Consider the following 11,817-nt stretch of genomic DNA (forward strand, 5'->3'; position numbering starts at 1 on the left):
GACTTAGAATGGATATCAATACGTATGTACAATGGTTCAGTAGTCATTTAATAGGTTATAGTAGTCAATCTGAGGACAGCCGCAGCCCCCAGAAATGGTGTCTCATACAATATAATTTCAATAATACTGAGTTATTGTTCTGTTCTCAAACACATGTGCTTGGTTGTTAATAACCTTTAAAATTGTCAATTTCCAGACACCTATAAGGCGCTTCTTTAATCTCCTGTGTTATTGTGTTGATTGTCGTTTTCGTTGTCTCTAAAGATAAATAAGACACGTACTACTTTAAAACTGTAAACTCAAGTCAGTTTAACATGTGGAATGTTCTATGATAATGTTCTTTTTCCTCAACATGCAAGGATGTGATACTGTGTGTGTGTGTGTGTGTGTGTGTGTGTGTGTGTGTGTGTGTGTGTGTGTGTGTGTGTGTGTGTGTGTGTGTGTGTGTGTGTGTGTGTGTGTGTGTGTGTGTGCGCGCGTGTGTGCGTGTGTGTGTGTGAGTGTGTGTGTGTGTCAGTGGTGGAAAGTAACTAAGTACATTTACTTAAGTACTGTACTTAAGTACAATTTTGAGGTATTTGTACTTTACTTGAGTATTTCCAATTTCCAATACTTTTACTTCTACTCCACTACATCTCAGAGGCAAATGTTGTACTTTTACTCCACTACAATTATTTGAAAACTTTAGTTACTAGTTACTTTTCAGATGTAAACTATGATATAATGAAACATACTTTAACCACTTCAGCCCTATTTTATATGCTATTTGAAAATAGCAGATCTACAAGCTCCGTTGTGAGCTTGTAGATCGGCTATTTTCAAATATTTAGTACTTTTACTTTTGGTACTTTAAGTACATTTTGATGCCAATACTTTTGTACTTTTACTCAAGTAAATTTTTAATTCTGGACTTTTACTTGTAACAGATTATTTTTATATTGCAGTATTGGCACTTTTACTTAAGTAAAGAATTTGAGTACTTTTTCCACCACTGGTGTGTGTGTGTGTGTGTGTCTGCGCGCGTGTGCGTGTGCGCGTGCGCGCGTGTGTGTGTGTGTGAGTGAGTGTGTGTGTGTGTGTGTGTGTGTGCGTGTGTGTGTGTGTGTGTGTGTGTGCGTGTGTGTGTGTGTGTGTCAGACTGGATTAATAGCTAATGTCACCCTGCCCCCTGCGTGGACGGTCTTGGCTTTAGAGCACTCCTGTGCGGTGGGCGGCTCCGGGGCGAAGCGGTCGTCCCGGACCGCCGAGCCCGCCGTGCCGGGCCCCCCCGTCCCCCCCGTCCCCCCCACAGCCTGGTGGGGGGGACGGGGGGGAGGAGGAGGAGGAGGAGGAGGGAACGAGGGCGACTGCAGGATGTCGGCGTACCTCTGGCTGGGCTTGGTCTCCCTCTGGAGGACCCTGCTCAGCAGAGGCTTCAGCAGGCCCACGGTCAGCTGGCCGCGGAGGAGGGGGTCCCCGAAAGGGCCCGTGGAGGGCGAGCCCGACAGCAGGCCGGAGGAGGAGGAGGAAGAGGCCGGGGGCGGAGGCGAGGAGTTGTGGGAGGGGATGTTCTTCAGCACCAGGTTGAGGATGGCGGTGACGGTGACGTCCTCCGGGCACAGGGTCCAGAGGAGGTCCAGGTAAGGGTCCAGGTCTCGGTGCTGGGCCACCTCGCACAGCAGCGTGGTGAAGATCTCCTTGTTGAGCAGCGGGCTCTGCTGGCCGAAGCGCTGGGCCACCTGGGCCAGAGTGGTGGGGAAAGAAAGTGCTCAAATGTTTTACTTAACTCTTTAAGACCTGAGAACGCATCTGTGTGTCATTTTTAGATTTCGTTGGGCTATTCAAAAATAGCAGATCTACAAGCTCATAGCGCGGCACCGAGTGCCGCGCTATGAGCTTGTAGATCTGCTATTTTTGAAAAATCGTGAAAAATGTTGTGCAAATCTTTGAATATATATATATTTAAAGCGAGCATTTCTAGCTAAAATGTTATTGCTTCTGGGGATTCTACAAATGTCTTCTAAATCAAGTTTAAAACAGTTTTCTGAAACACTTATGTTGCTATAATATTAATGTCAGTGTCAAGGAGCCCCTCAACGATATGTATTTGGCTGCGGACCCCCATCTAAAAAAAAAATTCCAGGGACCCCCAGAAGCAAAGATTTGAGTAAAAAAAACAATTGCTTTATAGATATATATTCAAAGATTTGCAAAAAAAAAACACGATTTAAAAAAAAATAGCAGATCTACAAGCTCATAGCGCGGCACTCGGTGCCGCGCTATGAGCTTGTATATCTGCTATTTTTGAATAGCCAAAAGTATAAAATATGGATAAAGTGGTTACACAGATGCGTCCCCCGGTCTTAAAGGGTTAAGTAAAAGTATCAATACTGCAATGTACTAGAAATACTCTGTTACAAGTTAAAAGTCCGGAACTCAAAATTTACTTGAGTAAAAGAACAAAAGTATTGGTATCAAAATGTATCTAGAGTACCAAAAGTAGAAACTACTCATTATGCAGAATGTCCCATTTCACATGTTTTCAAGTATAAAAAAATCTTTTGAAAATAGCAGATCTACAAGCTCACATGTGAGCTTGTAGAGCGGCTATTTTCAAATGGCCGAAATGTATATAGGGCTGAAGTGGTTAATGTATGTTTTGTATTAATAATCACAATCTACAAAGTAACTAGTAACTAAAGTTTTCAAATAATTGAAGTGGAGTAAAAGTACAATATTTGCCTCTGAGGTGTAGTGGAGTAGAGGTAAAAGCACTGAAAATTGGAAATACTCCAATAAAGTAAAAAATCACACCCAGTGTGAAGTGGGCGGTGAGGTCATCACAGTGATGGTTTAAGTGCATAGTCCTATTTATAAGTTATCAATTTCATCATGTGTCTCGCTAGCCAATCACAGTGCTGAATAGAGTCAGCCAATAGAATCAGCCAATCACAGTACAGCTAGGGGTGTACTAATGCTAGGGGTGTACTAATTATGAGCCAATCACAGTACAGCGAAGGGTGTACTAATGAGGTGTCCCAACCCCACAAAAAATCCTGCAAAGTGTACTTTAAGTACAATACTTGAGTAAATGTACTTAGTTACTTTACACCACCACCGTACCTGGGTGACGCGCTCCCACTGCTGTCGTCCCATGAGGATGCGCAGCGCCTGGAGGATGGCGTTGGGACGCCCGCTCACCAGCAACAGCTCCACCTCCAGCTCCTGGACCACCTGGTGGTGTCTGTCGGGTGTCCCGGGGCCGGGCAGGATGGCCAGGGCTCGCTTGTAGAGGGGCAGGCTGCCTCCCTCGCTGCCTTCCCCCCCTCCCGCCCCCCTCCCCCCTCCGCCTCCCCCTCCGCCGCCGGGGTAACCCCAGGAGGACGAGGCCAGGCTCAGACCCAGGCCCGCCGAGCCCTGCTGCTGCTGAGCGATCTCCAGGAACCTGGGCAGCCAGCCGGGCTGGAAGTGGTAGACGGAGTGGCACAGGAGCTCGAACACGGGCAGCGCCGCCGTGTTTGCGGCGGCCGGGAAGTTGGAGCCGACGCGGGGCGGTTTGGGGTTGGATAAGGATTTGGTGACGACGGGGCCGGCTCTGTGGCTGATCTTTTGTTTTGGTTGGCCGTTGGTGTAAGGGAGGCCGGCTGACGTGCTGCTGCTGGGGGCCGGAACGGGGCTGAGGATGGTCTTCCAGACGTCCTGCGGGTAAGGGCAGTCACCATTACAAATCGTCACCTTGCTAAACTAATGGCCTAGGTAATCTTTTTAAGTTTTTTCAGTAAAAAATTAAAACTGATCCAAAACAAAACTATATGATATTTCTGTAACATAAGTTATGTAACATAAGAGATTTAAATAGGTGTAAATAGGATTAAACCTGACTTAGGCCAAATGATTTTGGGTTAAGTCAAAATCATTTGGCCATTGTTTTGGCCTAAGTCACAAAACCAGGTGACTTAGGCCAAAAACATGGCCTATTTTGGCCTAAGTCACACTAGGGAGATAGGCCATTATACTAAAAGAGGAGGGAACAGCATGATCCTTTTCAATTAGGAGATAGGCCATTTTACCAGAGGTGGCCAGTGTCATGAGGAGCTGACTTAGGCAAAAATAGCATTTTCCTCAAATAATTGCGATTAACGATGTAATTGTGTGTGTTGGCCACTGAACAGTGAAACACACGAAGCCTTTTAGGTTTCGTAATACAAAATTGCACATGGCAGATATGACAAATATCTGAAATATACAAAAAAATGATCGACATATTTAAAATATATATATATAGATGTAAAATGGCTGATCTACAAGCTTACAACGCGGCACGAAGTGACCGTTGTAAGCTTGTAGATCTGCTACTTCTGCTTTTTTTTTTTTTTTTAAATGTGTGAAAATCTTTCAACATGGAAAACGATCATAAACGATGATCTCAAATAATTAGCGATTAGACGATGATGTAATGACTGTGACAGGCCTACCTGCGTGGCCCAGCTGGACAGGGCGTCCTCGCCGTTGCAGCGCAGCTGGAGGGCCGCCTTGGCGGCGCCCCAGGCCTGGCCGGGGAACATGCCGAAGACGGCGTTGAGGTGGAGCACCGCCTCCCTGTCCAGCTCGCCGGAGGACAGCAGTCGCGTCACCTCCTGCTCCACCAGGCTGTCGCGCACGGCCTCCACCTCCTTCTCGCCGCCCCTCACCAGACTCCCCTTCACCTCCTCCAGAGACACGAGGGCCTTCAGCTCGGCCTCGAGGGACACCAGCAGCTTGTCGGGCCCCTTCTTCTCGCCCCCCGCGCCTCTGCCTCCTTGTCGTTGGGAAAGCCCCCCCGCCCCCTTCGGCCCCCCTTCTTCCCCGTTGAGGTAGTCCCGGACGATGGAGGCCAGAGAGATGGGAGCCTGGAACATGCCTCCCTTTTTCAGCTTGTCCACGGTCAGCCGGGTGCTGCTCAGGCTCCGCTGCTGGTAGTACTTACACGCCTCCTCGAAGACGGCCTCCAGCAGGAGAGCTCCGGGCCGGAGGAGGCTCTCGGCCTCCGGCAGGAGGAGAGCTCTGCCGGGGCGAGGGAGGAGGAGGCCCTCCGCGTCGCACAGAGGAGAGGAGGCCCTCGCTGGCCTGGGATCCGACTCCCGCTGCGTCACGGCGAACAGCCCCGCCTCCGACAGCAGGCGAGGGACCCGCGCGTCCGTTCCGTCCGCGTACAGCAGGCCCTCTCTCTTCAGAGACATCTTCTCCAGCTCTCGGCCGCACTTCGAGTCTATCAGGTACAGGGTCCGACCCACGGTCAGCGCCAGGGTGTCGTGGTACGCGCGGAGGCCGCTGTGCGTCCCGCCGCTCGCCGGCGCGCAGTTGTCCGCCAGTTTGTAAACCCGCCGCAACGTCCCGTCCCGCCGCAGCAGGCTCACCCAGCCGGTGCTGAGCAGGAGCAGCAGGCCTCCGCACGCCGCGGGAGAACAGCAGTAGATCTCGGGCGGCTCGAGCGCCGATAAATATCCCAAACAGTCCGCCACCAACCTTTTAAAATCGGATTCTTTAACCGAAGCGGAGTCCCTCCTGAGCAGAGTGCCTTCGCACGTGCTGCTGACTCGGAAGGTGTCGTGCCGAGGGAGCCAGACCAGGAAGAGCTTAGAGATGCTCAGCAGACGTTTGTCCGTCTGGTGGTCCGGAAGCAGGTAGACGTGTTCGCCCGAGCTGACGACGGTGAAGCGGGGGTTGTTGTGGAGGGCGATTTTCACCCCTCCCAAAGCGACGGCCCCCTCCTCCACCTCGAAGGCACGTTTGCAGATACAGTATCTGAAGTTGCTCCTGGTCGGGGTGGGGGTGGGGGTGGTGGTGGTGGCGATGATGGCGGAGCTTTCCGAGGGCGGTCTCTCCTCGCACCAGACGATGTGGTCCGAGCAGGCGGACACGGACACCACTCTGGCCCGGGGGCCGTTGCACAGGTCCGCGGTCTGCAGGAAGTGCCAGCCCGCTCTGCATTCCTGGAACCTCCAGAAGTCCGCTTTCCCGTTCTCAAACACCACGGCTAGTGTGACGGCGCCGTTGCCGTTGCTCTGCGGATCTCTGTTGTTGACGACGCCGTTGCGGTTCAGATACACCAGGTCCACTATCGGCACGGTCCGCGTCAGACCCAGATCCAGGCGGTTGTGGCTGCGGATAAGCTGGGGTCTCTCGTATTTGTCAAAAGTCACAAGACCCACCCTGGGTCTGCGGAGAATGACGTGAATGTGACGTCCGTCTGGACTCACACGCACGTCCGACAGAGGTCTGGTGGTTCTGCACTCATCATCACCGCCGCTGCTGCTGCTGCTTTGTTTCAGGAGCTCGTTCAATTCTTTCCCACTAGTATAGTCCCCGAAATCAGTCACTTGCTCCAGCACCAGCCGTGTCATGATGATGGCTCCGACTGGACGACAGCAGCGTTGACAGATCCTGTGAGAGAAATAAAGCAACCAGGTCTATGAAAACAAGCCCAAAAGAAGCGACTAGGCTACGGCTATTTGTAAAAATAGCAGATCTACAGGCTCACAATGCCTTATTATCTGGTATTTTCATTAAAAAAAATTTAAACACTTTAACAACACATCTTGTATAGGGGGGGGTGGGGAGTCCCTGGCACAAAATATTTGCATATGGGGGGGGGGGGTCTGTGGACAAATACATATTAATTTGGGGGTCCTTGACATGAAAATGTTTAAGATCCACTGGTTTTAACAAGCCTAAATAAGCAACTACACACTTAAAAAACTATCCCAAAGCCGCTTATAATAAGCGGACATGGCAACCCTGGGCGACAGTATAGGGGTCGGGGAGGATAAACGTATGGCTACTCACACACTCCGTCCACTAGCCAGCCAGCTAGCCCGTCACTTCATCCACTAGCCAGCTAGCCCGCGTCTGCTAGAACAAATCACATCCCCGTTATAGAGTTCCTACAAGTGGTGGGCATCCTTGTTTACCGTCCACGGTGGCCGACCCATCCATGGATATCCTCTGGTTGAGCTAATTCCATGGCGTCACTTCACAACATCGTTAAAAAGCAAGTTGACACCGACCAGGGGTTTGTTTTATTTCACTTCTAAGTCCAGAGAAAGACGCTGTTAGTCATTCCCGACGCCGTACCTCCTGACATCACGAGATTGTTAATTTCCGGATACCGCTGGTAGGAGCCCGGCTGGATCCCATCGTCGGGAGGAGGATAGTCAGCGTTGCCAAGTTTTGAGAGAGGAACAAGCAACCAGGTCTAGGAAAACAAGCCCGAAAGAAGCAACTAGGCCACATGACGAGCACTTTTTAGACATCGGCTATTTGAAAATAGCTGATCTACAAGCTCACAGTGAGCTTGTAGATCTGCTATTTTCAAAAACTCTTGTAATGAAATGTGCAATATTTGGATAAAAAAAAAAAAAACATTATAACAACATAAATGCTCCCTAGCTGGCCTGGCACAAAACATTTTCATGAAAAACACTGGTTTAAATATATAGTTATATATTAATTAGAAACAAGCTAAAAAAAACGCAACCACCCATTTGTACAGGAAATTTTACAGAAAAAGAAGCCCAACGTCGCTTATAATATGCCGACATGGCAACACTTAGCATAATCCGTCTGTGATTCGCCAGTTGGTTGTCAAGCAACCCGCCGGCGCTGACGCTTGACAGCGCGGCTCACTAGCCAATCACAACGCGATCGTCCTTGCGGGCGATGGGATGTGTAGACTCTACCACCAAGTAATAAAAATTTGCATAAGGGGAGGGGCAGAGAAACAAAACATGTGTAAAGATTCTATAACCAACAAAGACACTGTCAAGTCATTGTCAAACAAACCAAGTGGACTCTTCTAGACTAAAAAGTGTAAGTTTATAACGATTCCAAGAATGTTGCCCAAAAGCCAAAAGTATTTATAAATGGCCCATTAACCTATATTGGCTACCACCTAAAACATGCTGTTATACTTTAGTTAAAAAGCAACATTCTGTACTCATAAAATATGATTCACTCCCCCCATTGCTAAGTGTTAACTTGAATCTCAACATATCCCTGCCATGGACAAATCCACTTACAGCGTGTGTGTGTGTGTTGTGTGTGTGTGTGTGTGTGTGTGTGTGTGTGTGTGTGTGTGTGTGTGTGTGTGTGTGTGAGAGAGAGAGAGAGAGAGAGAGAGAGAGAGAGAGAGAGAGAGAAGAGAGAGAGAGGAGAGAGAGAGAGAGAGAGAGAGAGAGAGAGAGAGAGAAGAGAGAGAGTGAGAGAGAGAGAGAGAGAGAGAGAGAGAGAAGAGAGAGTGATGAGAGAGAGAGAGAGATGAGAGAGAGAGAGAGAGCCATTGAAAGGGTTTACTGTGTGTGTGTGTGTGTGTGTGTGTGTGTGTGTGTGTGTGTGTGTGTGTGTGTGTGTGTGTACACCAGAACAGTGTGTGTTGTGCTGAATTACAGGCCACACTTCTTACTGACACGGCCAGTAGAGGACAATAAGGAAGGCTACATTGACTTGAGTACTGTACTTAAGTACATTTCTTGAGTATCTGTACTTTACTTGAGTACTGGTATTTGTATTGTTGGATACTTAAGCTATGACTTTCACTCCACTACAGTTGTTATATACAGCTAGTAAGGGAAACACACACACACAAGGAAACACTTGTCATAATATCTTTGCCACAGGCATCCAGTTGGTACGCATGGCAGAGTTTCCAGAGAGTGACAGACAGACAGGCAGACAGGCAGGCAGGCAGGCAGGCAGGCAGGCAGGCAGGCAGGCAGGCAGGCAGGCAGGCAGGCAGGCAGGCAGACAGACAGACAGACAGACAGACAGACAGACAGACAGACAGACAGACAGACAGACAGACAGACAGACAGACAGACAGACAGACAGACAGACAGACAGACAGACAAAGATGAGTGCAGTGCAACTTTGCTACACTGTGGTGAGACCAGTGATATAGAGAGAGAGAGAGTTGTGCCATGCTTTGATCTCGCCGCAAAGCGGGATGTTGCCTCCTGTAGTTCCAAACATTGGAACTTCCTCGTTGAGATGAAGGAATTTCTTTATAAGAAAGGGACACACACCGACGTCATTTTCTCTATCCTGCAATTCCAGCCGGCAGATTCGTCGCACTTACTTGCTTCCCCCATCATGGTGAATGATACTTCCAGATATGTGAAATTGGTCAGAATGCAAATAACTTGTGTTCAAAGAGTCAAGAATCTGATCTGCATCACTTAGGCCAACCAAATCAAATGCAGTTTTTGACACCTGTTGAACAGTTTTAAACATTTATCATGATATTGCTTGCTTACTTACTTATCCCCATTACGCCGGCTGGCTCATAGGGCAGCAACAAAGTTTCTCCACTTCCATCTGTCTTTGGCCATCTTCTCTATGGTCCCCCCGCTCTGGTGGTGTTGCTGGAGCTCCTTCTCTATCGTCCTACGGACCTACGCCATGTCGTTTTAGGCCCTCTCTTTCTTTCTTTTGCCTTCTGGGTTCCAGTGTAACGCGACTCTTGGGATCGCGTTGCTGTCAATACTGAGGACATGGGCAATCCAGGTCCACCTGCGTTTATTGATTATGCAGTGCATTTGATTTTGATTTGATTTGATTAAGGATCCCCATTAGCTGGTGCCATAGCAACCAGCTAGTCTTCCTGGGTCCACACAAAAAACATACAGTGCATGTCATCTTGTTGGGTAATGTTGAGGAGTTTATTGTTTGAGATGTCTTGGGCCAGAACATACGCAGGATTTTGCGCAGGCACGATGTGTGGAAAGTGGATAATTTGTGGCTGTCGCTTCCTGTGGGTTTCCAGCATTCTGCACCGTATGGTAGTGTTTATACACAGCTTTGGTAGATTCTGAGTTTTGTTTTGGTGCTGTATTGGTTTGACTTCCAGATTTGTTTAATGTTGTGATTTTGTTTCGGTTGACCATACATATGGTCCCTAATATAGTCTCCATCTATAAGGGTGGTGGTGAGTGAAGGTTTCTGTTGAGACGTACGCGCGGAGAACCAGTTGACACCAGGCAGTATCACACGACAAGCTCTGCAAGTTTAATACACACATAGAGCAGGGGTTCTCAACCTTTTCAGGCCGCGACCCCAAAATAATTATATTATTTCCCGCGACCCCCCGCGTGCACGCGATTTTGTTTTTGCGCTTCTGGGCGGATTGGGTATGTTTTTTCCCGTTTTTTGGTTACTTTATTTCGGTTTTAGGTGTTAGGGTTAGGTTATTTAATTATAATAGGTTATTTGATCATTATTAGGGTTAGGGTTCCTAATATTAATTTAGTAAATTAACTGATAAAACATGAATTAACAATAACATAAAAAAATATTTTGTTAAAAAATATATATATATATTTTTTTAAATCACATTCACCAAAAAATCTGGTGACTCCCCCAAATTATTTGGCGACCCCCTGGGGGTTGAGAACCACTGACATAGAGAATATATACAGTATTGTACAGTGGAAACATGACATGACCAGAAGATATGGAACAAGGACAAGAACATAAAGGATAGGAACAGACATACATACATACATACAATGATACTTGTATCATTGTGCACAGACGTCAGTCTCTCTGATAAAGTACTTGATGGTCATCGTATCACGGATATCAAAATGCTTATGTAAATGCACATGTGTGTGCTGGGTCCAAGCAGAGGAAGTCATAAATCATGACATTTAAGTCTTATGAAGGTTGTGTTGTTGATCCGGTTTGAATGTCCTTGCTTGCTTCCCCCATCATGGTGAATGATACTTCCAGATATGTGAAATTATCTGTATGTTCCAAGACCTGTTCCTCTATTGTTATATGTGTTGGTGTATTGGTGTTGATGGGCATGACTTTGGTTTTATTGTTGTTTACGATCAGTCCAACTTGTTGGCCTGCCTGACAGTAAAACACAAGGTTTCATTCTTGATTTAGTTATATTTCTAAAATCCCCTCAGGAAAGGTCAGTCTTAAGGTGCAGGGGCAACATCACACACACAAGGTGGGCTCATAAAGATATTTGTCTTTTGATAACAGATCACAAACATAATTGTTCACAGGAAGGAACAGACCCTTTTTTCATGCTAAAAGTTATTTTGCTTTCATACTGTACAATATGTCCCCTGAACTGTTTTTAAAAATATATATGTGCAATAAACAGGATATAACTAGGCCTATTTTGGAGTACATTGTGTATACAAACAACACAGACAAGGACCAATACAACACACACTGCTGTAGATACCAACAGACACAAATCAATACAACACATACTATGCTGCAATATCCAATACAACACGCGCACAATGCAACACACGCTGCAGTCACGCTATGCTAGTCAGTAGCATAGACTGTAAAATAAAGGTCAGTAGTCGCCTATAGACATACAACACATACTGCTAGTTACCATTAAACACAATACAACAGCCTACAGCACCACAGTGTTCAACCAAAACAAAGCATGAATTGTCTACGTAGGCTTAGAGACAATGTGTCACCATAACCAAAAGGCAGTGTTTTGGCACAAGTAACCTGTGCCAAAACAAACGCATCTTAAGTATTTTTAAAAGCACAAGCAACCTGTGCCAAAACAAACGCATCTTAAGTATTTTTAAAAGCACAAGCAACCTGTGCCAAAACAAACGCATCTTAAGTATTTTTAAAAGCACAAGCAACCTGTGCCAAAACAAACGCATCTTAAGTATTTTTAAGCAATTAGTACTAAGCAATTAGTACTGCAGTACTTTTACTCAAGTACAAATTTGACAGGGTAACTTTGACTTTGACTCAAGTAGGCCTCCTGGGGTTGAGTACTTAGTTGGTGGACACGGACAAGGAATGACCCAT

The 11,817-nt window shown here is 47.1% G+C and overlaps 1 protein-coding gene across 1 annotated transcript; it reads right to left on the reverse strand.

Moving 5' to 3' along the window:
- Positions 1–872: 872 nt before the first annotated feature.
- hps6 (HPS6 biogenesis of lysosomal organelles complex 2 subunit 3) lies at positions 873–7,086 on the reverse strand. The gene is made up of 4 exons (XM_080449985.1): positions 6,805–7,086; positions 4,455–6,402; positions 3,103–3,678; positions 873–1,718 (listed from the first exon to the last, which is right to left on the reverse strand). The coding sequence occupies exons 2-4, from the start codon at positions 6,360–6,362 to the stop codon at positions 1,134–1,136; spliced, it is 3,069 nt and encodes a 1,022-aa protein (XP_080306111.1). The 5' UTR covers positions 6,363–6,402; positions 6,805–7,086; the 3' UTR covers positions 873–1,133.
- Positions 7,087–11,817: the final 4,731 nt, after the last annotated feature.

The sequence above is a fragment of the Gymnoscopelus braueri genome (assembly GCF_963280865.1).
Source record: "Gymnoscopelus braueri genome assembly, chromosome: 14".
Classification (NCBI taxonomy): domain Eukaryota; kingdom Metazoa; phylum Chordata; class Actinopteri; order Myctophiformes; family Myctophidae; genus Gymnoscopelus; species Gymnoscopelus braueri.